The sequence below is a fragment of the Lissotriton vulgaris genome, chromosome 5, assembly GCF_964263255.1.
Source record: "Lissotriton vulgaris chromosome 5, aLisVul1.2, whole genome shotgun sequence".
In the NCBI taxonomy this organism is placed as follows: domain Eukaryota; kingdom Metazoa; phylum Chordata; class Amphibia; order Caudata; family Salamandridae; genus Lissotriton; species Lissotriton vulgaris.
The window spans coordinates 183,050,027-183,077,053 of NC_141693.1; the positions used below are offsets into that span (position 1 = coordinate 183,050,027).

Genomic DNA, 27,027 nt, shown 5'->3' on the forward strand with positions numbered 1-27,027 from the left:
CAATAGCAGTCAATAGGGAAGAGATATCGGGGACCACAGGGTACTGTGGTACAATACATTTGTTCAGTTCTCGAAGATCAATCACCAGCCGATATACTGGCGGTGCATTGGGGTCAGTACGTTTAAGAATTGGGATGATAGGTGAATTACAGATATTGGAGTCGGTCTCTACGACCACTCCCTGGGCAATAAGCTCTTCAACAATTTTCAGTAAAGCCACTACAGCATCAGGCGGTAACTTGTATTGTCTGATTCGGGGTAGAACAACTCCTGTCTTGAGTGTAACACGGTATGGAGTGATATGCATACAACCTACGTCAGCTGGGCCTTTTGCCCATAGGTGATCTGGTACATTTTCCAATCTGACATCAAATTCTCGTAAAACATAATGACCCTTGAAATCCCGTAGAAAGAGTCTAACTCCCTCCGGGGAACAGCATATTATAGCTCCTAGAGCCTTCAGTGTTTTGATTCCTAACAGATTTTCTGGGCATGAGTTCGTAAGTAACAAATCTGTAACTCGTGATAATGGACCCACAGCCAAGGGTACTGGTTCCGATACTTCATTTACAATAGGCTGTCCTGAAAATCCAAGGGAAACATTCTGTGAGCCTGAGAGGGGTGCCCCTGGGACTTCATTATGACTGATTGTGGTGCGGCTTGCCCCTGTGTCAATTAAAAACTTTCTGTCTTTTCCCAATACGTGACTGTGTACATAAGGACCTTCTTGATCTACAGGAATTTCAATAAGAGGCAAGCCAAATTCCCTCTCTAGGCTATTTCATGTATATCGGGGGTAATCTGGATATGCAGATTGGGCATACTGGTACATCTGTTGCGAAACTTGCTGAGTCGTGGCAATGGGCTGTGGTCCTGCTACTGTCTGGGCTGTATGAGATGGAGCATGCATAGGCTGTGTATTCTGCATTGGCTGTACATTTTGTGAGGTCTGTTGCTGGACCTGGTCTTGTCTAGGCGGATGCGGTCTTTCTTTAGTTTTACCTGTTGCTATGTTATGTTTCAGGACTGGGCATTCATGTACGTAATGACCTGGCTGTTTACAGTAATTACATGTCCCTTTAACGGGAGCTGTAGTGTGACTTGTCTGGGTCCCACCTTTTCTCTGACCGTCGGCTGGGACCGTCTGAGCTACTAACATTTTCATCTTGGTGTCTTTCATACGTTTCTGTTCCTGATCTTGTTCTTCTCTAATTCTGTTCTGATGATATTGTAACATTTGTAACATCTGGGATGGCGTATTTGCCTGCCAAGTACTTTCAACTTTGTACACTCTATTTTTAACTAATGGTAGGGAGTTCTCGACTAGTTTTGATACAAAAAGGTGTGGATATGATTCGCTGCTTGGTTGTAGGCCACTATTAATAATGAAACATTTCTCGAATCTTGAATAGAAGTCACTAGTATCTTCATCATGTTTCTGTTTACAGGACGAGATGGCGTCCCAATCTTCCTTTCTAGTTGTCAATAATCTTGGCAAAACCTGTACTATTAATCCGGGTAATGCTTTAGTCTTGTCCCCAAGGCCTACCCCTGGGACCCGTTTGCTTTCTTCGTCTTCTATTTCTGCCCATGCAATCTTTGTGTCCCCCACCTCCCATTCTTTTTCCTTTAATTTCTCGTAAATGCCCGTGGGCAACAGTACCTTTAACATTTTCATGATATCATCATACGTGTAATCCCCCATTAGTAACATGTCTTTAAGCTCTCTGTGGAAACCTGCAGGGTCTTTATCATGACACGGAACTAGTTTCTTCATTTCTAACAGTTCTAACTTAGTCAGTGGCGTGTGCACATATACACGTTTCAAGGTGTGATCCGCACCCATAACTGGGTGTACTTCTCGTAAGGGGTTCTGACTTTCAATGCCACTTCCGCATTGCATGTGGTACGTTTTCCTTTCTGGAGGTGGGGCAGGAACATATTCAGAACTTATGAAAGTGTTATATCTATGTCGTTGTTCTAGAATTATTTGTATTAACTTGGTACTGAAACCTCTCCATCTATCCATGAGTAGTGCTTCTAATGTTTCGTGTAAGGGACCTGGATCGGAATGTTTATTTCTGTATTTCGTGAGGAGGTGCTGAATCATGTATACACCTGCTAATTTCTGTTCGTCTGGGGAAAGGTTCAGAAACGTCTGTGCTAAGGTATCATCATTATATATGTCTGGATTTTCGGCCCAATAGATGGCTGACCGGGCTAGTTCTTGTTCATCCATCGAATTGAGTACATGGTACCCCATTCTTTCTCGTAGTCTTTTATCAGTCTCCTGGAACTGGTGTTCAGAAGAATTCGGGTTTGTTAAAGCAGAGAGAAAAACTCTCTTGTTTTCCGGACGGATGCCCTTCCTAAGGTAAGTTCCCTTACCTACATACGCTATAGTATCTGTAGCTTGTTCTGGTTCTTCAAGTTCTTCTTCCTCCTCGGAGGAAGCTTTTTCTTTCTGGTGTACTGTTATCACTGCTTTTCTAATTTTCTTATACATACTGGCTATGAAAGTCCCCTTGTCATGTTTTCCATCGGCTATATTTTGACCCCACTTGTTTAGTGCATCTAATTCACTCTGATCTGTCCCAGGCCTGTCTCGTTCTCTTATTAGACAATTTATGAAAAATCGTAGTATCTGTGCTTGAATGTCAACCTTCTGTTTCTCCATGGCATCTTTGATACTGTCAGGGTCTTTCCCTGTCTGGACAAATTCATATATTCTATCTAGACGGTCCTTCATTCCTACATAGCATAGCAAGATATCAGTAGCAGATCTCAACCGTAGTGATGCCAATATCATAAGATCGTTTTTACCGGGTACTGGATCATATCTGCAAACGGAAATGTTTTCTCTGAGTGCGTCAAGACGAGGCAACCTGAACGTGAGAGGACTCTGCATGTCCCTGAGATTGAATCTGGGTGTTAATGGCGGGGTCCGAAGACCCGCGGTCGCACCTCCTGAAGCGGATGCTTGGGCATTATCTCCCTGCGGAGTCTGGATCTGAACTTGAATTTGTCGTTTAGTAGGATCAGGTAGGCCTTGCTTCGGTATGTCAATTTTGGGTGCGGGAAGTGGCGGAGCTGGCGGAGCGGGGGAGGTCTGTCGCGGTACCGGTGGAACTTGATCTGGGGGCGGAGTGCCACCCCCGTCCCTGTCAGGAGGCAGGGCACGAACAGGCAAATTGGTGTAAGCTGGTGCTACATCCTCTAGATAAGAATTTAGGAATATGTCTTTAGTAGTCTTATGCATTACTTTAGTTGGAACAAATGGTGGCGGTAAGTTTTTCGGTATTTCTGATAGGGCCTCAGATGTGCCTTCGGCCGCGAGATACATACCGTTTACGAGATTGTTTCGGGCACGGTCTATTTGTTCTGTTTTTACTCGGATCCCTTCAGTAACTAATTCGTTTTCTTGGGCTTTTTCTGATTCTTTAAGTCTATCTTCTCTACGGAGTGCTTTCTCAGCACGCTTATGTGATTCCTTACGCCAAAATTCTATGGCGTCTTTCTGAGATTGTCTAGCTTTCTTTTTCCATAATGCTTCTTCTACCTTCATGATGCACTCGGCATCCCATGTTCCGGTAGTGGGCCATCTGTGTCTTTCGTCTAGATGCTTGGTATAGTCGGCCCATAAGTCTAGATACAATATGGCATCTATGCCATGTTTATGATACATAAAGTTACCTGGAGTGTCCCTAGGGGGAATAGGAATTTCTTCCTCCAGTATCCCTTTCCTAGTTCCTATCTGCTTTAACTTGTTGAAAAACTGCATCTTGTTTACTTATTACTGAATGCTCAATCCTTACTCCTTAATACTGGTTACAGCTAGTTTATACAAGAAACACAATAATGCACATAAAAACGGTCCTATTCATACCACGACATTAATCACATAAAAAGACATTTGAGACATAGATGACTACCCCCTATACTGGATGTACTGCTCAACAGTACAGATACACTGGTGTAACAGTGCAGAAATTCAGAATACTAGATATACTGCTAAACAGTACAGATACACTGCCTAAAAACAGTGCAGACCGGACTTGTGTACCCAAACCCGTCTAGATACGTCCCAGCAATGGTACTCACCGGGAAGCACGGAAACAGAAGGCCTCGGAAAACTCGACTGGACTCGACTCGGTACTTCGGAAAACTTCGGAAAACCTCGGAAACCTGGTGGGCCTCTTGACACCTCGGACCTTGCTTCTTTCGGCTAGGCTCTGGTCGGGATCCTCCGCACTCCTCACCGCCTCGTCTGGGCACTGATCGCAGTCTTCGTCACCTCCGTGGGTCAGAGGGAGATGCAGGAAATCCTGCCAGTACGCGTAGGTTCCATCTAACTGATGGCAGGGGACAGAGCTTGCAATGCGCCAACCGGCGCGTGAGGTGGGGGAGGGGTCCCTATTCGGGCGCCAAAATGACGTAAATAATTAATTTACTCTCTTAATTTCTATGCAGGTAAGGACTTAATCAATAATAACTCAGATCGGAAAGAAAAAACCAGAGTCCGTGGTGTTAGAGTTCTTAGGGGTTTTATTCCTTTAAGGAATGGTCATGACCAGGATATCTGATTCTGACCACCACAGGGGTGTCAGAAGGGATAGAGAGAGCGCGCGCTACATTTTATTGACAATACATAGCTTATATACTTAATTCATATCATAAGCAACAGTGCAGGAGGCGTAACAGTTGAGAGAAGACAAGATAACAGTATACACGTGGTACTAGTACGTAATCAAGAGGCGTGAACTGGAGGTGTGTGCTAGAAACGTCACAGGTAGGTGTCACAAAGGGGTGGCATTAACAGAAATGTTGCAATGTCAGCAGAAATCGGAAGCTTGGATGCGTGCGCAGCTGCATGACGTGTGATTGACGGGGTGCAGGGGACTTGACATTTACACTGACGGAAAGAGACAGAAGTCTGGCATGTCAGATCAACTTGTACTTCTATCATATCTGATATCTGATGTTTAGGAACCATATTATCTGGGCGGAAAGGTCTCTAGGGCAGAAGCTATTCTATGCTAACTGTGGATGCGTGTATAAGCGCCTAAGTGTCTGCATGAGAAGCGTGGGGGCACGGGGCCTTCCATGGAAGCATGGTAACAGAAGCTATGAATTACTTGCACCGAGACAGGTCGGCCCTTTGGCTCTGCAGCTGGGGAGGATGTTTACTGAAGCTGGTAGGCAGGAATGCATTTTCGAGGAGCGGAACAGATAACTCGAAGGTTATAGTCAGTCTTGGCAGAAAGCAGGCTGAGCTGAGCGCGAGGGGCCGCGCTGGAAGTAAGTCAGAGTTCACGGGTACAGAGGCAGCCTGGGCAGAGGCTGTCAGAGTCAGAAGCCAGAAAAGAGGCTCGATGGCAGAAATTCAGGGCCTACTCCGCCAGAGCAGGAAAACATGTAAAGTGCACTACAAAAAGACGGTGGCATGGCATACTTAGGAACGGACCAGTTAATCCATTCAGGGTGGATCTGAAAGAGGACAAGTTAACGTTGGACGCAAATGTATTTGCGTCTTCATGGCTGACACAGGAGGGAAATTACATGCACTTTAAGCTGGTACATGGAGTCGGTGGGGTACGCGCTAGGGAATATAACATGACCAAAAATTTATATTTCCTCAGCCTCTCTCCTGGAGCGCTGTCTTGGCAAAGGCGTCGGTGGAGCCATACGCGGCGCCGGAGACAACATCAATGGCGTCGCGGAGGAGCCTCGTCTTCAAAGCTCAACGTCGATCGAACTTGCGGCGGGAAATGCCAAGCTGGAGTCAACGGCATGAATGGCATGAAAGAAGCCTGGGGATAGAACCGTGGAACACCCAGGTTGAAAGCCAAAGGACCCAGGGGCCGGAAGGCACGCCGGATGGAGTCGAGGCTCTGGCAACCATGCCAAACATTGCATTTAGAAAATGCCAAGAATCAGCCCCAGGAGCATGAAGAAGGATAAGGATCCGTACCTTCCTGAAGGGGAGTCACCTGAGGCCGAACAGGAGCCTGCGGAGCCGGGGACGGCGCCTGCACAGGTGAAGTCTCACAGACTGGAGAGGACTCACTAGGCACCGGTGACGTCGCTGGAGCTGGAGAATTTTCATGTTGTGAAGAAGCATCCGAAGCTGGCGATGCCGTTGTCGGAGATGGTACTGGCGCCACCTGAGGAGAAGGGGATGGTGAAATGAAGTCCTTCCTTCGAGGTCGTTCAGCTGGCGCCGGCGACCTCGACCTCAAAACCCTTGTCTTCGAAGAATGATGATGCAAGGTATGTCTTCTCTTGGACTTCTTATGCTTCTTCGACCTCGAAGTGTGTGAAGACCAAGACTTCGCCCTCTTCCTACCTCTCTTCTCCTTTTTGTCTTTGGCCATAAATAACTTTGCCTCATGTTCCTTGATCGCCTTGGGATTCGTTTTTCTGCAACTTCGGCACTCCTCAACGTCGTGGTCCGAAGAAAGGCACCAAAGGGAGTCATCGTGCAGGTCCGTAATAGACATATGCCCGCCACACTCTCTACAAGGTTTGAAACCTGTTTTCCTTCAAGTAGCCCTTCTGAAAACAAAAGTTACAAAGTTTTTTCTCAATGAGAATGGAGAGCCCTAGAAAAAAAAAAGTTAGCGTCGACGGCACAAAAAAAAGGGAACTTACGCCAGAACGCCACTTCGGCTCCAATGACGTCACGCAGTGCCACGTGCGGGCCGGTGCATTGTGACGTCCTCATCGGCGTGGGGAGATCTAGGAAAGAATTTCCCGCTGAATGCTGGCACAGGGGTATTCAAAAGGAGAGGAATCCACAGGCAGAATTATCCCTCAGAAACCACATGCAGATGGGGTGAGGATCCGTCGCCGACATCTTACACACACAAGACGAGCATGTCTTAAAGCCCGAAGGCATTCGCACACTGTTTCCACACAGATGCAATAAGCGAAAGGCCAAGGCCTGAACAGGCCTGGAGCACGATCCAGATCCGCGTTATACGCGGATAAGGAAAAAACTGATGTAGGCACGCCGGGGTGGGACTTATGTGACCTCGCTGATGTCACGTACGCGTACAACGCCTGGGCTGAGTCGCGTGATACCGTCTCCCCGGCGCGCAGGGATGCTGTGGCAAAATAAATTCCGGAACCAGTCTCATGCCTGGGGATAATTCTACGTTAAAGAATCTGCGGCTAGTAGTCTCTATCAGATACCTTGTACTCGCAAATTGGGCGACCAAGCCTTTACACAGTAAAACGGCGGTTTCTCGTGTTTTCCTGTCAGGACATGTAAAATATGTGTCCTGCCTGTGCCATACGTTACACTCTGCCTTGCATGCACATGTAAAGGGAAAGCAGTGGCTTTGCCATTGCTTTCATTAGCAAAGTCAGGCTAGCAGTGCAGGACTGCTCTACCAGTCTGCAGGGGCAAACCGGGGCACTCGTTTTTCTTGGGGGCCCTCCAGGGTGGCCGGTACCCCTCTGATTTACATGCTATGGGTACCAGGCTACCAATTATAAGGTCATACAGGTAAATTAGCCATTTCCAATTGGGTAAAGCCAATTCAACGTACACTTTAGGATCAGGGCATTGGCACTGAGGACTGATTAGAAGGTCACAATACACTCTGGGTCAAAAAAACAGCACCATCAGTTGAAAAACTTGGGGATGATCATACAAAAAGAGGAGTTTCCTTACACATGCTTTTCTCCAAGAAGTTGTGTAATGTGTTTAGAAACTGATTATTCCCATTTCAATATGACCCGATAGCTTCGGACTCCTCCTGAACCCTGCAAACAGCCTCATAATGCAGATATAAGGAATTGACACTGAACTGTATTAAAAAAACACACTCTGATTACTTTACCTGGTTTTGGGTAGGGTGGATGCAAGTTTCCCCTCCTGCTGTAAAGTTGCAGAAGACAAGCAATGAGTCCTGAGGGCTGCCCTGATTAGGATCAACATAGTAGTAACCTGCAAGACAAAGGCATGTATATTGTTACCTTTAAAGTCTCTCTGAGATTCCTGGGCTCTCATTACCAGATTTGCTCCTTTTGCTTTTCTTATTACGAGATGGGAGGTGAATTAGCCTCATGGGGATACCACTTTGGGTAGTTCTTGGTGCCCTGGTGTCCCCATCCACAAACTTAGCAGGTTAAAATATTGTAGGCCCACTTTTACATGGTGCGATAATGTAATCTACCTGGTGAAAACCACATGTGGTTCACCTGTTATTTTCCTCTTGCTAAGAGAATGTGGAAAATACCAGCACTAAAAGCAAGAGAAAAGATTGGTTAAACCAAGGTCCTGCATGTAAATCCCTATTTCGGGGCTGTCAGGAAATGGGGTGTATTATATGGTGTGGTTGTGCGACCACACTGTGCAATTCACTTGCCAACCTCTTTAAAACCTTTGGGCATCATTTGTGAAACCTTCAGCTCAACTCTTGGTAGATGTCCAAGCAGCAAAGCTTGCACAAAGGAACCATTGTAAAGCATATAAACAGCTCCAAAACAATTAACCCCATGCATGCTTATGTCGGAGCCGCTCCGTCATGAGCCGCGGTTGCGCTGTGCTCACGACGGAGCGGTTCTGTCATGGCCCTGCTGCCGCGCCTGCGCGGCGTGTTTTATTGGGCGGGCGGGGCCATGACGGAACCGCTCCGTCATGAGCACAGCGCAACCGAGGCTCGTGATGGAGCGGCTCCGTCACGAGCATGCGAGCGCCGCTCGGCCCCCCCGCACCCCCTAGCGCTGCGGCAGAATTGCTGCCGCAGCGAAGGGGTTAACCGAATCGCTGCTGCGGCAATTTTTGCGCGGTGCGGCTATTTTCTAATTACCGCGTTACATGACGAGCTCAGCTCGTCATCAGCACACGCCACCCGTGGGTGATGACGAGCTGAGCTCGTCATCAGCATCGAAGGGGTTAAAGAAACTGAGTAGATACCAAAGAAATCCGATACCAATTTATAAAAATAAACTGTATTTTTATGGATATTTAGACGCCACAAAAAAGATCCACCTGAGGGCTCTGGAGATATAGGGCCAGATGTATGAAGGCTTGGTTTTGCGATTTCCTAATTGCAAATTCATGCGATTCGCAAGTAGGAAATCGCAAAACGGAATGCATGAAAGTGTGTTTACCGCTTTCTGCGATTCTTAGGGGGTCGCAAATGACCTACATCATGAATATTAGTGAAGTAGGTCGCAATTTGCAACTCCCTAGGAATCGCTACAATTACGGGGATGGGGGCATGCTGTAGTCAGCAGACCATCATGTCTGTGATTGCCTTTAAAAAAACAATATATATATTTTTTTTAATGCAGCCGGTTTTCCTTAAAGGAAAACGGGTTGTGCATTAAAGAAAGAAAAATTAAAAGTATTCTTTTCATTTTTTAAGTGCAGGCAGTGGTCCATAGGACCACTGCCTGATCCTACAAAAATGATTTTACAAACATTCACAAAGGAGATAGGGTCGCATGGGGACCCCTTTCCCTTTGTGAATGGGTTACCACCTATTTGAAGTAGGTAGTAAAATGCAAATGTTTTGCAACAGCATTCACTTTCATAAAACATTCATACATACCGATGTGATTCGGTATTAGGAATAGATGCCCTAAACACGCCCCTTCTTAAAATCGAATCGCAAACCTTATTTGCGATTCAGTAACACGTTACCGAATCGCAATTTGGGTTTGATACATTTGAAAACCCTTTTTTCCCGTTTGCAAACAGGTCAATTCTGCGAATTGGCCCGTTTGTGAGCCAAAAAAAGGTACATACATCTGGCCCACAAAATTTACAAGGAGTAGTAAATAAAAGCATTTCATTCAACTGTGAACAAGCATTGGCAAATTCAACTAATTTGACATTTTAAACCTTTTTCACTGGAAAAGTTTGCACTAGTTGTAATGCACAAGTTACTACTTGTGTAATGATATGTCTGTAAGAGGCATTAGTTAGTGATAGATTCCTTACCTTACAGTATCTCTAGGCGTCAGACTGGATCGGGAAATTTTTGCTTAGCAGTACCCCTGCCTGTCAGCAAGTGGCGTCCTGTGGCTCCGCGTCCGTCGCTGGCGTCATATGCGCTGAGATGACATCATGGAGACTACTTAGGCGCCACCCATGCGCGCTGGCGTCAGTTCTGTACACAACTTTCTGCGCCAGGAACGCAAAGCCATGCAAGATACTGACCACTGGTGCATTGAAACTAGGGCCTTGAAAGGGATGACCTCACCCCTAGTAATCAGTTCACTGAACGGGGAGAATGGGAAGGGCAGTAAGGAATCTATCACTAACTAATATCTCTTACAGATATATCCGTTAGTGATAGAATCCGTACCTTAGAATAGATACCCCAGCAATACCAACCCGGTGGTGGGTCTGAGAACAGGATTACACCAGAAAGTCACGGAGAACAGAACGGCCAAAGAAGCCGACTCTCCGGACTTGACTGTCAAGGCAGTAATGCTTGGTAAACGTGTGCAGCGAGGCCCATGTAGCTGCCTGACAAATGTCCTGCAAGGGAAAGCCGCAGCCCAAGGCAGTAGTGGCTGCCGTTGCTCTGGTTGAATGGGCACGCAGCACCACGGGAGGCTCCTTCTTAGCCAACGAGTACCAGGCTTTAATGCAAAGAACGACCCACCGAGAGACGGTCTGTTTGTGCACGGCCTGACCTTTTTTAGCGCCCATGTAGCCAACAAAGAGCTGGTCATTCACCATAACTGCTGTGTGCGCTTCAGATAAAATGAGAGCACAAGTTTTGGGTCCAGACGGTAGAGACTCTCCTCCTCTTTCGAAGGATGTGGAGGGCGGAAATAAGGTGGGCAAGGTGATGGTCTGCTCGATGTGGAAGGGCGTAACAACCTTTGGCAGGAAGGAAGGACGGGTCCTTAAAACCAACTTGTCCGGATGAACAGAAAGGAAAGGAGGTTTAGAAGAAAGGGCCTGAAGCTCAGTCACTCTTCTGGCAGAAGTGATAGCTACCAGGAAAGCCGTCTTCAGAGTAAGAAGACGCAAAGAACAGCTATGAAGGGGCTCAAAGGGAGCGCACATCAGTTATGTCAAGATAAGGTTTAAGTCCCATTGAGGTATTGTGAACGGCACGGGAGGGAACGTGTGCGTAATGCCTTCCTGGGGTCTTAAAAAGAGAAGGCTGATCAGGAAGCCACAGAAAAGGCGGCGATGGCAGAAAGATAACCCTTGATAGTGCCCAGAGAAGAGCCCTGCCGGGCCAAGGAAAGAAGGAACAGAAGAACTTCAGAGTGACAGAAGAACAAGTTACTGACCTTCGGTAACACTTTTTCTGGTGGATACAGTATCTGCATGTGGATTCCTCACCTTGTGAATATCCCCCCTGCGTCAACAACGTTTGGAAAATTCTTTTGTAGTACGCCGGCGTGGACGACGTCGTAGGAGCACGGCACCGCGCGCGACTCCGACTGACGTCACTGACTCCTTATAAGGCCTACGTCGGCGTCGCCCTTTTCTCCGTGCCTTCGGGGCACCCGGACAGACCAATGACAGTAGATATATACATATACAGTGTACACAGTACATAATAATCAAAATAACACACATAGTGTGAAGACAATGCATGAAAAACACAATATATATATACAAAATATATATACATATATAAACATATTTAAACATTGCCATAAACTCAGATATAGAAGAGTGGACAACAGGGAGGCGGGTGGGTCAGTGAGGAATCCACAGGCAGAAACTGTATCCACCAGAAAAAGCGTTACCGAAGGTAAGTAACTTGTTCTTCTGATGGATACATCTGCCAGTGGATTCCTCACCTTGTGAATAGATTCCACAGCAGTCCCCACTCCCGGAGGAGGGTGTCCACCCTTCTATACCAAGAAATCATGAAGGACAGAACGCGCAAAATGGCCGTCCCGCCTCACCTCGTAATCCAAGCAGTAATGCTTAGCGAAAGTGTGGAGGGAGGCCCAAATTGCTGCCCTACAAATATCCTCTACAGGAACACCCCTAGACAAAGCAGATGTTGATGACTTTGCTCTAGTAGAATGTGCTCTTATACCTTCTGGAGGCTCCTTACCCGCTAGGGAGTAGCAGATCTTGATGCATAGCATAATCCATTTTGAAAGTGCACGCTTGTGCACAGCTTTTCCTTTTCTGCAGCCAGCAAACCCAACAAAGAGCTGGTCATCCACCTGATAGTCTTTTGTCCTATCAAGATAAAAGCTCACCGCCCTCTTAGGGTCCAGACGATGAAGTCTCTCCTCCTCCTTGGAAGGGTGTGGGGAAGGATAGAGGGTAGGGAGGGTAATGGACTGCCCCAGATGGAAGGGAGTTACCACCTTAGGCAGAAAAGCAGCCCTGGTCCTGAGAACCATTCGATCAGCATGAATGGTCAAAAATGGGGGTTTTGAACTAAGAGCTTGAAGCTCACTTACCCTCCTTGCCAAGGTAATCACAATCAGGAAGACCGTCTTAAAAGATAAAAGTCTCAAGGGACAGTTAAGCAAAGGTTTGAAAGGAGAACCCATCAGAAAAGTAAGCACCAAATTCAAGTCCCATTGAGGCACAATAAAGGGAATAGGAGGAAATGTATTTGTTAGACCCTTTAGAAACCTTAAAACAACAGGAGATTTAAACAATAACGGCTGATCCGTGAGACAGAGAAATGCTGACAAGGCCGAAAGATAACCTTTGACTGTAGCCACATCAAACCCTTGCTAAGCTAGGAAAAGAGCAAACTGATGTATATCAGATAAACAAGCCTTCAAAGGGTCAATAGACTTCTCTCCACACCAAGTAACAAATTTAGACCATCTGTAAGAATAGATTGACTTCGTGGAGTCGCGCCTAGCTGATAGAATGACATCCACCACATCAGGTGGGAGAGAAAAGGAATTCAGGTTGCCCGTTCAATCTCCAGGCATGAAGGTGTAAGGTCTGAAGGTGGGGGTGTAGAACCTGCCCCTCCATCTGAGAGAGGAGATCTGCCCTGAGAGGGAGATGGAGCGGCGGGCACGAGGAGAGGTGGAGAAGATCTGTGTACCACACCCTTCTTGGCCAATCCGGGGCGACCAATATGACTTGGGCCCGGTCTTGACGTATCTTCTTCAGAACCCAAGGAATCAAGGGTATGGGAGGAAATGCGTAAAGGAGTCTTGAGTCCCAACTCAACTGAAACGCGACTCCCAAAGCTCCCTGCATCGGATACTGGAGACTGCAGAATGATGGGCAGTGAGCATTCTCGCGAGTGGCAAACAGGTCCACCTGAGGAGTTCCCCATGTCCGAAAGACGTGACGAACTACCTCCATATGGAGCCTCCACTCGTGGTCGACTGAGAACTGCCGACTGAGACTGTCTGCACGTACGTTCAGAACTCCGGCCAGATGATTTGCCATCAGACAAATCTGATGGTCCTGAACCCAGGACCAGAGACGCAGAGCCTCTCTGCAGAGACACTGCGGGGCATATTACCAAGGGGGGCGATAGGCAATTATCGCCGATTTAGCGGCCGTTTTCGGCCGCTAAGTGGCGATAATTCTATCGCCCTATTAGCAAGCTGTCGCTAACTGATGTTAGCGACAGCTTTTAGGCGATAGCGAGCGGTTTGGGGCCCGCTTTGCATGTCAGCAATGTTTATCGCTAATGACATGCAAAGTGGGCGTCCCCAACCAATTAGCGACTGAAAGCAGTCGCTAACGTCGCTATTGCCTATTAGCAAGGCAGGCGTAGCGTTGGAAATATTCGTGCTAAGCGTGAATATCTCCAAATACTAACACCTGCCCAGACCAGTTCTTAGCCATGTTATCCAATGGGACGTGGATAACATGGCTAAGAGCATTTAATCGCTAATGCGTGAATATCGCTGTATTCTAAGCGATATTCAAGCATTTCGCCGCTATCGCTGGATATTTGAGCACAATGGAGAAAAACGTTGCTAATAGCATGTTTTCTCCGCTAATATATCCAGCGATAGGCAGCGATAAAAAAATTGTCGCTAAGCCTATTTAGCGATAATTATCGCTACTTGTTGGTAATATGCTCCTGCGACCCTACTCCTTCCTGCTTGTTGGCATACCACATCGCGGTGGTGTTGTCCGTCATGACTTGAACCGACCAACCGCGAAGGGAAGGGAGGAAGGCCTGGAGCACCAGACTTATAGCCCTCAATTCTAGAAGGTTGATGTGAAGCAACCTTTCCTCTGGAGACCAAAGACCCTTTATTTATTTATTTATTTATTTATTTATGTTCTTGTATAGCGCTGGAAGTCAGCCCTCGAAAGGGTATCTCCGAGCTTACGTATTACCAAGGAGCCAGATACTAGTAGCTAGACAGTGAGATGAGGGGGAACAAACCTAACAGGCGACAAATAAGAACGTTTTCAGGGACTTCTTGAAGGATTGAAAGTTGGTTGTATTTTTGAGAACAGAGGGCAATGAGTTCCAAAGGATGGGGCCTTTGTAGGACAGGGCTCGTCCTCCCTGCCTGGCTTTTTGTATCCTAGGAACCTGGAGTTGTTGCTGGCTACTGGATCGCATAGTTTGACTGGGTAGGGTTTGAAAATTTCTTTTAGATATTTGGGTCCATTGCCAAACAGACATCTATGAAATGTGCAGCAGATTTTAAATTTTACACGCTGTCTAATTGGCAGCCAGTGGAGTTTTGTCAGCAGGGGGAGTGAGGCAAACCTCGGCTGGGCGTTGAGGACTAGTCTTGCGGCAATGTTCGGGATCACCTGTAGTCTCTGTAGTTGTTCCTCATTTACAGAGATCAACAGGCCATTGCAGTAGTCCATCCTACTTATAACCAAGGCCTGGACGAGAGTCTTCCTATAAGAGTCTGATAAAAATGGGAAGACTCGTCGTAGCAGACCAATGACCTGGAAGCAGGAACCTGCTACTTGATTTGTGTGCTCTTTGAGCAGGAGTGTTCTGTCTAAGCGTACGCCAAGATTTTTGACAATCTGTTTGGGGCTTGGAGTTGGTCCTAAATCTAGAGGCCACCAATCCGGGGACCACAGAAGTGTGGCCTCCCCGAACAGCATTACCTCAGTCTTGCTTACGTTGCACTGGAGGCGATTGATGGCCATCCAGTGGGATATTGCCCTCATTCCGTCCGCAAAAGATTTTTTTATTGCGAGCGTTAAGGTTTTAAAGGGGAACAAAAGCTGGGTGTCGTCAGCGTACGACACAGGGGTGAACCCATAAGATCTTACAATATCTGCCAAGGGAGTCACATACACGTTGAAATGTGAGGGGCTTAGGCAGGAGCCCTGTGGTACTCCCTTGGTGAGCTCCCTTGAGATAGAATGGTGGGAGCCCAATCTCACCTCTTGTTGGCGGTCCAGCCAAGAGAGAGCCACCCCTTCTACTCCCCTCTCCTTCAGACGACCGAGGAGTATCTCATGGGACACAGTGTTGAAGGCAGCGGATAAATCCAACAGCACTAGAATCATTGAGTTTCCTCCATCCAGTGACATCTTGATGTTATCAGTCACTGAAAGGAGGGCAGATTCTGTGCTGTGGTTGGGCCTAAATCCAGATTGAGAGAGGTCTAGGCCCTCCGCTGCCTCGATGTATTTGGACAAATGAGTGTTTACGTGTCTCTCGGTCATCTTACTGAGAAAGGGTAGGAGGGAGATGGGTCGGAGGTTGGAGAGGTCAGTCCATGGAATTGCTGTGTTCTTTCGGATTGGGTTCACCACTGCTTTTTTCCATTCTGTAGGCACAGATCCTTCCCTAAGAGAATGATTGATCAATGTTAGAATATGGGGCCTAAGCAGATTTTGCAGAGAGGTAGTTATTTTAGCTGATAAAAGATCATCTGGAGATCCAGATTTTATATGACTCATTAGGGAAGTAAGATCTGATTCATTGACTGCTGGGAATTCCGTAAGTGTGGTTTTACTCCATGTGGACAGGGTGGGAGGGGAGAATGAGCTGTTACTATTTTGATTGGAGACCAATAGAATTTTATCGTAAATCAAGTTGATTTTATTTTCGAAGAACAGGGAGATTTCGTCGCATAATTGTTGGGAAAAGTCATCAGGACTTTTACATGCTGTTGGTTTTACGAAGTCCTGAAGGATTTTAAATAATTCCTTGGAACTATTTGCTGCTTCTGCGAGTCGTTGAGAAAGGCTATTCCTCCGAGTAAGTTTGATATTTTTGTAATATCTAGCCTGGGTCTCATGATGTGCCTTCTTGTTTTCTTCGGTACGAGTTTTTCTCCACTTCTTTTCCAACCTCCTACAGTTTTGTTTTTCTGTTCTAAGCTCCTCAGTGTACCATGCTTCCTGTTTGGTGGCAGGGTATTGTTTGTGTAGTTTTAGAGGAGCTATTAGGTCAATTGCTTCTTTGAGGGACGTGTTAAATTTGGTTAAAACGGTCTCTATACTATCTGTCTCTGTGGGAATGGGCTGCTTCCATACCTTTTGCAATTCCTCTGCGGTGACTTTATGCCATTGTCGACGCCAGACAGAAGATAAGGAGTTTTTATTGTAAGACTTAGCCGCCTTGGATATAGAGAATTCCACGATAAAGTGGTCGGACCAAATTATTTGAGCCGGGGAAAGGCAGTGTACTTTGGGGAAATTGGTGAAAACCAGGTCGAGAAGGTGTCCACCTGTATGGGTGGGCTCATGATTTTGTAGAGTCATACCGAGGGAAGATAATTCAGAGATCAGGGAAATTGTTTCAGGGAGTGAGGGATTATCAGCGTGAACATTGAAATCGCCAAGAAGGAGGAAATCTTTTTTAGCTTTGAAATGTGGGGCCAGGAGTTCCAATAGTGCAAGGGGGAAGCCTGTAGAAGGCCCCGGAGGGCGATAGACTATGGATCCTTTCCAAAAAATGTTTGTGGCATATTGCATTTTAAAAATTATAATCTCGAAGAGAGGACTATATTTTTGTTATAATGACCTTCAGGTGTTCTTTATGAATGATGGCTAAGCCACCACCTGTTTTCTCTGGACGGTCAAAATGAATAAACTTATATCCAAGAGGAACCCTTACAGCGATTGCGGGGACGGATTGGTGTCAGTACAACGCGGATTTTTACAACGCATTCCGTTACATCGGAATTTTTACAACGCAGGATCCATTACATCGGATGCCATTACAACGCATGGCATTACATAGCAGATGCTATTACAACGCATTGCATTACATCGTAAGTATAGGTAAGTATACCTTTTTTAAAAAAATGTTATTAAGTTAATTTAATTAATTTAATTTAATTTATTTAATTTAAATACATTTTAAAATAGGCATTAATTTAATTTTATAAAATAAAATCTATTTAATAAATGTAATTTTAATAAAAAATGGAAATAATTTAATTTAATTAAAATAATGAAATTAATTTAATGTACATATTTTTATAATTGAAATTAAATTAAATTAATTGAAATAATTTATTTAATTTAATTAATTTAATTTAAAAATGTAATTAATGTAATAAAATTAATTTAATTATTAAATATATTTTAATTAATTTAAAAATGGTAAATATAATTTAATTATCCCTAAACACAAACCTACCCCTGAACCCTACAATACCCCTGTACCCCAAAACCCAAACCCTGCCCTAAAACCTAAAAACACCCCTGTACCCCAAAACCCAAAACCCTGCCCTAAAACCTAAAAACACCCCTGTACCCCAAAACCCTGCCCTAAAACCTAAAAACACCCCTGTACCCCAAAACCCAAACCCTGCCCTAAAACCTAAAAAACACCCCTGTACCCCAAAACCCAAACCCTGCCCTAAAACCTAAAACACCCCTGTACCCCAAAACCCAAAACCCTGCCCTAAAACCTAAAAACACCCCTGTACCCCAAAACCCAAACCCTGCCCTAAAATCTAAAAACACCCCTGTACGCCAAAACCCAAACCCTGCCCTAAAACCTAAAAACACCCCTGTACCGCAAAACCCAAACCCTGCCCTAAAACCTAAAAACACCCCTGTACCCCAAAACCCAAACCCTGCCCTAAAACCTAAAAACACCCCTGTACCCCAAAACCCAAACCCTGCCCTAAAACCACCCCTGTACCCCAAAACCCAAAACCCTGCCCTAAAACCTAAAAACACCCCTATACCCCAAAACCCAAACCCTGCCCTAAAACCTAAAAATACCCAAACACCCCAAAACATATACCTCAGTACCCCAAAACATATACTCCTATACTCATACTTATTTAAAAAATCACTTAAATTAATATATTTAATTTATAATATTTAAAAACATAAATAAATATTTTTATTTATAATTAATAATAATTCAATCAATTATATAATATTAAATAAAATAAAAAAATATATATACTTACCAATACTTACGATGTAATGGTATGCGTTGTAATAGCATCTGCTATGTAATGCCATGCGTTGTAATGGCATCCGATGTAATGGATCCTGCGTTGTAATAGCTGCGTTGTAACAGCATTACGACGTAAAAGTTGCGTTGTAAGTGTAACATACCGCGGGGACCGTATGGGGTTTCAACCAAGTTTCCGTTAGGAAGCAGAGGTCGGGTTGTGTAGTATGTATTAGGTCCCATTCCTCAAGTTGATGTCTAGGTAGGGAACGAACATTTAGAAGGAGGAACTTTGACTCCTTTGTCCCTTTAAGTGGAGTTTGTTCCTTTTTGTTTAACGTATCAGTAATAGGTTTTATGTAAGTGGCTTGATGTTTGCAATATATGCAGGAAAAAGGGCCCTCAGGGCACGGCCAGGAATCTCTGGAGCATTCTAGGAGAGGGGTAGGTCTAAGGTGTAATAAAGTTTGGGCCGAGTACCTGATATCGGGGGCCTTTGCAGAAGTGATAGGCGTGGGTGTCGGGTCCATGGTCCCTGGTCCCGTTCTGTCGCGGACTCCGGCGCAGGTCCGGCGCGTCCTCAGTAAGCGTCCGCTGCGCGGAGTCGTGACCGTTCTCTTTAAAGCGCTGCTAGAGTGCGCCACCCGCCTGGCCCACACCCAATATGGCCGCCACAAACCGGGATCCCAGCCCCCGGCGTCGATACTCGGCCGAGGGCGGTCCGGAGGCAGGAGAGGGGGGAAGGCACACAGAGCGCTTAGGAGCGCTGACGAAGTCTCTAAAGTCTCTAAATCTCTAGCGCTTATTATTCAAGCGCTCCAAATCACACGAAGTTTAAAACAGGCTAAATGCTAAAATATACAAGGTGACAGAGAGAGACCTCCCGGCTTCCGCCTCAGGAGGGAAAAGGTAGCTTCTGTTGGTTATCTTGACCCTTGACCTCCAGGTCCCCCAGATGAGCACCCCACCCTAGAGTGGATGCATCCGTTATCACTGTGGCCACAGATGGAGGAACTTGAAAAGGCTTCCCTGGAGACAGGTTCCCTTCCACACTCCACCAAGACAGGTCCACTGCAGTTTCACTCGAGATCCTCACAGACTCCCTGAGATCTCCGTTGTGCTGATACCACTGCCTGCGGAGGCACCACTGGAGTGCCCTCATATGCCAGTGTTCATGGTTGACCAACAGAATGCAGGAAGCCATCAGACCGAGCAGGCGAAGAACCTTCAGGACTGGAACGACCGCTCCATTGTGAAATAAAGGAATCATTTCCTGTATGTCAAGAATCCTTTGAGGAGGAGGGAATGCCCGACATACAGTTGTGTCCAGTACAGCACCTATGAACAGGTTGCGCAGGGAGGGCACCAGGTGAGATTTGGGTACATTTATCGAAAAACCCAACCTGTGCAACAACTGAGTCGTGTCTTGCAGATGATGGAGCACCTTCTCTGGAGATTCCGCTTTGATGAACTAATCGTCCAGATAAGGGAATACTGGAATCTCTGACCTTCTGAGATGTGCAGCCACCAGAGCCATCACCTTGGTAAAGACTCGAGGCGCAGTAGTAAGTCCAAACGGAAGGACCGCAAACTAGTAGTGTTGCAAAAACACCATGAAACGGAGACACTTTCTGCGCGACTTCAGGATAGGAATATGGAAATAAGCATCCTGCAAGTCGATCAACACCATCCAGTCTTCTTTCAACAGTGCTTGAAGAACCTGCGCAAGGGTGAGCTTCTTGAACTTCTCCTGTTTCAGGTAAAGGTTCAAGATCCTAAGATCCAGGATTAGTCAAAGACTGCCATCCTTCTTGGGAATCAGGAAATACTGGGAGTAGCACCCCTGACCCTTTCCTCCTCCCGAACCACCTCTATTGCACCCTTTCTGAACAGTGCCAGGACTTCCTCCTGCAGGAGCAGCAGGTGGTCCTCTGCGCAAAAACCTTGGCAAGGTGGGAAATTTGGGGGCACTTCCCGAAAGGGAAGAGCATACCCATTCTCCACGAGATTGAGAACCCAAAGATCTGATGTAATCAATTCCCACTCTCATAGAAAAAAGGTAAGCTGGCCCTCCACAGAACCCGCATGATCCGGAATGGCGAATCTAGGGCTGCTTTGCTGTTGTAGGTGGGGGGTGGGTAGAAGAGGAGGAAGTGGAGGATGAGGAGGCCTGACGTCAACGAGGACGACCTCTTTGTCTACCTCTGTGCGACCTGTACAAAGGATTTTGCTGCTGCTGCTGTGCCTGCTTATAGGGACGAAAAGTAGATCTTACAAATCCCTTGTATCTCTTGCTCACAGAGCCTCTAGTCTGCAAACCCAAAGACCTGGCCGTTGCCCTACAGTCCTTGAACCTTTCCAGTGCAGCATCAGCTTTTTTAATGAAAAGGCCTGAGCCATCAAAGGGCAAATCCATTAAAGCAGCCTGAACATCCGCAGAAAACTCGGAAGTCTTCAGCCAGGCAGCTCTTCTGGTGGCAATCGAAGACCCCATGACTCTAGCCACCGAATCGGCCGTGTCCATACCACTTTGTATGACCTGCCGAGCAGCAGCCTGCGTATCAGACACCACTTCATTAAAATTCTTTCGGCCCTCCTCAGGTAGCTTAGGTGACAGTTGTTTAACAGTATCCATCAAAGCATGGATATACCGACCCAGCAAACAAGTGGCATTTGTAGATTTTAGGGCCATACTGCCTGACGAAAACACTTTCTTTGCACTTTAGTCCTACTTCTTTGGAATCTTTATCACCAGGAACCTGGGGTAAAGCACCTGCAGATCTTTTAAAGCAGGCAGCTTGTACTACCAAACCCTCCAGCAAGGGATGAGTAGACAAAAAGTCAGGGTCACCAGGAGCCACCCTATAACGTCTTGCAACAGCCTTATTTACTGCGGGAGCCGTAAGTGGCCTATTCCAAACCTCCAAGTTGGGATCCGTTAGAGCCTCAGTAAAAGGAAGTATAGGCTCAACCACAGATGAAGGAGAATGGAGGACTTCAGTCAGAATGTTCGACCTATACTCTACAGATGGTAAAGTCAAATTCAACAGATCTGCAGCCTTTTTAATCACCACATGGTAGGTAGCCACATCTTTAGAAGGAGCATCAGACACCGTGGCCAAATCCCAATCAGGAGACAGTTCTAGGCCACTTGCATCACGAAGATCATCAAAATAATCCTCTTGATCTTGAAGTTCTCCTACTTCAATTTCAGCTTCACCATAACTCTTCTCTTCCAAAAGGCGCTGAGCTTTGCGCCTCGACCACTCTAAGAATCGACGTCGACGGATCCGGTATCGACGTCGACGGATCCGGTATCGACTCCGAAGGAGCCAGAGCCGGAGTTGAATGTGGAGCCGGAGCCGGCGTCGAATGTGGAACTGGAGCCGGCGTCGAACATGGAGCCGGAGCCGAACTCCGATTGGGATCTCAAAGTCGTTCCGGAGCTGGTGAAGCCGCAAACGGTGTTGATGACTTCGGTGGCGCTGGGAGATGCCAAGGTAGAGCCGGAGCTGGCATAAATGGCAAGAACGGCGCCAGAGCATAGGCTTGGGGAACCCCCAAATTATATGCCAATGGACCCCTGGGACCAGCCGGTGCTCCAGAGGGGTACATGGCTCTCGCATAAACACCATACATGGCGTTTAAAAAATGCGATGGATCCTGACCTGGACCCGGAAAAGGAGGATAAGAACCCACCGGCTGCTCCTGAGGAGGCTGCACCGGAATCGACTCCTCCTGCTCCTCTTGTTCTTCGGGTCGGTGAACTGGAGTCGACGAGCCCTGAGAAACATCTACTTCTTCTTCTTCCTCATGTCCCAAAGACTGATATGGATCCGGAGACGGATTCGACACCGGAGCCGAAGAATGCTCCGGTGACACCAAAGGCGAGGCCTCACCTTCAGGCTTCCGAACTGGAGAGGGAGATATCATTTTCGAATCCGACTCCTTTCCGGAATGGTGCCTTGAACTATGCTTCCTTCTCTTATGCTTCTTCTTCGAAGATCTGGAAACATGTCCCGAAGTCGACTTTGACGCCGACCTCGACCGGTACCTCGACCTCGACTTTGACTTCAGGCGTCTCTATCTCGACCTCGAACCCTTCTTAGCATCCTTGCCCTTCGATTTGGCAACCAGAATCTTTGCCTCATGCTCCCGAAGAGCCTTTGGGTTAATCTTCAAACAGGATCGACAACCCTGGACGTCGTGATACAAACCGAGACACCAAAGGCAGTCACCATGCGGATCCGTAATAGACATCATCTTCCCGCATGAATCACACGGCTTAAAACCAGTCTTTTTCAACGACATCTCAACAGAAGACAGCAACACCGAAGAGATACAGAAAACCCACAATAGTAACAAAGTTACTATCAGCTCAACAGAAGATTCCTCAAAACAGTTAGCGTCGATGACACGGAAAAAAGGGAACTGATGTCATCACGCCGACGTAGGCCTTATAAGGAGCCTGTGATGTCAGTCGGAGTCGCGCGCGATGCCGTGCTCCTATGCTGTCGTCCACGCCGGCATGCAACAAAAGAATTTTCCGAACGTTGCAGACCCAGGGGGGATATTCACAAGGTGAGGAATCCACTGGCAGATGTATCCATCAGAAAGAGGATCCACAGACGTATTTGTGCACCATGCTACAAACTTGTTCCGCCTACAGCCGTATACCGTTTTCATGGAGGGACGCCTGGCTGCCAGAATGACATCACAGACTTCGGGAGGAAGATCACAGGCTGTCAACTGTCGCCGCTCAATCTCTACGCATAGAGGTGGAGGCAGGACAGGTTCGGGAGGAGGACCGTCCCCTGCTGCTGTGACAGAAGATTCTCCCGAAGAGGCAGTCGGATCGGGGAATCGATTGCCATGTTGAGTAACTCGGGATACCAGAATCTTCATGCCCAATCCAGAGCCACAAGGATGACTTGGGCCCGGTCGCGCCTGATCTTCTTCAGCACTCTGGGCAGAAGTGGTATAGGCGGAAAGGCGTACAACAGACTACAGCTCCACTCGCGATGAAAAGCTTATCCGAGCGAGTGCCGCCTTGGAAATTCCAACTCCTCTCTTTTCTTATTTAGGCTAATCATTTATAAAATTGTCATGATTTCAAAAAACTGTCTGATAGCCTAATATTTTTAATATCTGAAAACACTTCATTGTGATAAGTGCCCCGTCAAATTAGTACAAAAAAAGTGTAGGGACACTCATACATAGGCTTTTATAAATCTTATCACTTTTCTTCTTTTCTTTTGATGTATGAGGTATGGATGTTTTGAATGTATCACGGTATGATACTGATCACTGAGATTGATACTAGAAGTACGCTTGTTTTTCTTTTTTATCTTTGCTATTATCACTCTTTTTATCACACTTCTGTACATATTAACACATTTCTCTATAATTTAGAGTCCTCCTCCCCTTCCCTTGTAAATGTTAGGGTGTCGTTTGACTTGGATTAATTGTCAAACAGTGATAATTTTTGTCAAAAATAAATGAAAAATACAAAAACAATTGAAAATAAGAATAAACTAATAAAAAGTTTTTTGAAATCAAAGCTGGACTGAAATAGTGGTCCTTACAGGCGAGTTGCTTGTCCCTTGTTCTGCAGAAATTAAGAAAAATTTTGAGCAGTATTGGCATATTGTTTAGTTTATCATTGGAAATTCCAACGGGCAGAATTGATGACATTGCGTAGTTCTCTTAGGTGGCCAATAGATCTAACCAAGGCTCTCCCCACTGCAGAAAGAGACCTTGCACCGCGTCCGAGTTCAGACGCATCTCGTGATTCATCAAGCACCTGCGGCTGAGTTCGTCCGCCCTGGCGCTCAGAGAACCTGCCAGGTGTTGAACCACCAGGGTAGTGCCCCGCTGTTCCAGCCATGTCCAGAGGCGCAGAGCCTCCTGACAAAGGGTCCAGGACCCCACCCCGCTCTGCTTGTTGCAATACCACATGGCGGTGGTGTTGTCTGTGAACACCTGCCCTACCCGTCCCCGGTCAGAGGGAAGAAATGCCATCAGTGCAAGTCGGATCCCCCAAAGCTCCCAAAGATTGATGTGGAGTCAGGACTCCGCCGTAGACCAGAGGCCTCTGATCTCCACCTCTCCCAAGTGGCCTCCCTATTCCAGGAGGGAAGCATCTGTCACCACTGTGTGCTCCGGTAGGGGTAGGGAGAGGGATCTGCCATTGACCCAATCGCGATTCGTGAGCCACCACTGCAAATGTAGTACAGTGCCCTCCGAGATCTGGACGTGATCGGACAGGTTGCCCTGAAGCTGCACCGACTGGAACTTCAGGTCCCACTGCAGAGTCCGCATATGCCATCTGGCATGTTGCACTAGCAGGATGCAGGAGGCATCAGGCCCAGGAGACGGAGGGTCATCTTGACTGAAACCCGGGATAGAGGCTGAAAGATCGGAATCATAGCCTGATTATCCCAGACTCGCTGCTCGGGAGGATACACCCAAAACCACGTCGAATCCAGAAACGCTCCGATAAAAGGGAGCTTCTGAGAGGGACTCAGGTGCGACTTCAGGACATTGATGGAGAACCCCAGCAAATGCAAGAGGTCGGCCGTAGTCTGAAGGTGGGTGACGACTGCCTGGGGTGAGCCCGCCTTCAACAACCAGTCGTCGAAGTAGGGGAAGACTGACACCCCTGACCTGCGCAGATGAGCTGCAACCATCTCTTTCGTGAACACCTGAGGGGCACTGGTAAGACCGAAGGGGAGCACAGCAAACTGAAAATGCTCCTGGCCTACCGCAGGTAACGCCGGTGGGCCGGCAGGACGGGAATGTGAAAATATGCGTCCTGCAAGTCCAACGCTACCATCCAGTCTCCAGGGTCAAGGGATGTCAAGACCTGAGCCAGAGTCAACATTTTGAACTTCTCCTTCCAGAGGTAGTGATTAACGCCTCTGGGGTCCAAGATGGGGCGCAAGCCCCCTTTGTCCTTTTTTGGGACCAGAAAGTAGTGGGAATATCAACCACATCCTACTTTCACCCCAGGAACGCGCTCGATGGCCCTCTTGGTCAAGAGGGCCATATCTTCCTGTTGGAGAAGCGCAAATTGATCCCCCGACATGCGATGGAACTGAGGTGGCATGGGTAGACTCAAAGGGGAGGGAGTAGCCACTCCATACGAGTTGCAGCACCCACCTGTCGGAAGTGACAGAACACCAATGGGGAAGGTGATGACGAATCCTGACACCCACCGGCGTCGGGTGTGACCTGAAGCTCAGACTAGGAAGGCTTTGAGGTAGACGTCTCGGGTGGAGGTGGACTGACCCTCACGCCTGACCCCGGAGCCACCGCAGCCGTCTCCACAACGATGTGCACGCTGAGTTTGGTTCAGCGCAGGCTTTTGACTGAGCAAGCGGGCAGGGGCGCCTCCACCATGGCCATGAATGGCATGAAAATTAGATGTGGCCGGCATGTGGCGGAAAGGCCCAAGGACTTGGCCGTAACTCGAGAGTCCTTAAAAAGCTCTAGTGCAGAGTCAGCCTTATCGCTAAACAGGTGAGTGCCGTCAAAGGGCATGTCCATTAGCAAGCCCAGGGAGAATCCAGTGGACCTCAAGTCGTGGAAATTGCCCTACCGAGGGAGTCTGCAGTGTCCAAGCCACAACGAATGGCGAATCTAGCTGCGTCCTTACCCTCAGCCACAGCCTGAGACAGCACAGTCTGGACCTCCTCCGGGCACTGAGGCAACACCTCAGCCACGGAATCCCACACCGCACGTGAATAGCGGCTCAGGAGGCATGCAGTGTACACCGACCGCAGCCCTAAGCAAGCCGAAGAGAACAATTGCTTGCCAAACTGCTCCAATTTTTTAGAGTCCTTATCCGGTGGTGCCGTGGGAAAGGCACTCTGAGACGTTGAAGTTTGAATGACCAGACTCTCAGGTGTAGGATGAGTGGTCAGAAAGGCAGGGTCACCCAGCGCCAGGTGATGACACCTGGCGATGTTCTTATCCACAGAGGACCCTATGGCTGGCTGCGACCAAGTGCCCAACAAGACTTAAGTGAGAGCACCATTAAAGGGCAGCAGTGGCTCATGAAGTGGACGCCAACTGGAGCACCTCAGTGAGGAGATTAGTCTTAAGGGTCACTGTGGGAGATCGAGGTTAAGGACCTCAGCTACCCGACGGAGCACCACTGTATACGAGGCACCTTCCTCCATAGTGAGTGGGGGAGAGGCAAACCCCGGATCAGAGGAGACATCAAGGCCGCCGGCCTCCTCCAAGTCGTCCACCCAGTCCTGCTCAGAATCACACTGACGAGCAAGAGGATCCTCGGACCACTCCCAGTCATCCTCCACCGCCGTCCTAGTTGGCGCATGCCTCGGAGGCGGGGAAGGATTGGGAAAGGAAGCAACGGCCCGGGAACGGCGCTGACTGGGGCGGAACCTGCGCTGTGTCCCAATTTGGATCCCAGGCAGGGACAAACCTGTCCGGGATCTGGGGCAGATGCGGAACCAGCGGTATCCACTGGGGCACCGCCGGTGGAGCCGAGGGCAGCGCTGGGGGAGCCAGCAGCCTAGGACCTCTTGGCGCCGTGGCCGGAGCCAGCGGCGCCGGATCCTGCGGCACCGGAGCGGGAGCCGCTGGCGCCGCCGGGGCTGGATCTGCCGGGGCTGGATCCGCCGGAGGAGTCGACAGACCAGCAGGATCCTGACGCAGGACCGCAGGGCCTGAAGGCGCACCGGCGGAAGCCCGAGGCCTAAACAGGTGGTCC

General features: G+C 47.7%; 1 protein-coding gene across 1 annotated transcript in view; it reads right to left on the bottom strand.

Annotated features, from left to right (window-relative positions):
- LOC147710433 (collagen alpha-1(II) chain-like) overlaps positions 1 to 27,027 on the bottom strand; it is a 218,560-nt gene that overhangs the window by 41,974 nt on the left and 149,559 nt on the right. The window contains exon 10 of the mRNA XM_086920000.1: positions 7,848 to 7,954. Coding sequence (XP_086776126.1) covers positions 7,848 to 7,954 — 107 coding nt within the window. The remainder of the gene's footprint in view (positions 1 to 7,847; positions 7,955 to 27,027) is intronic.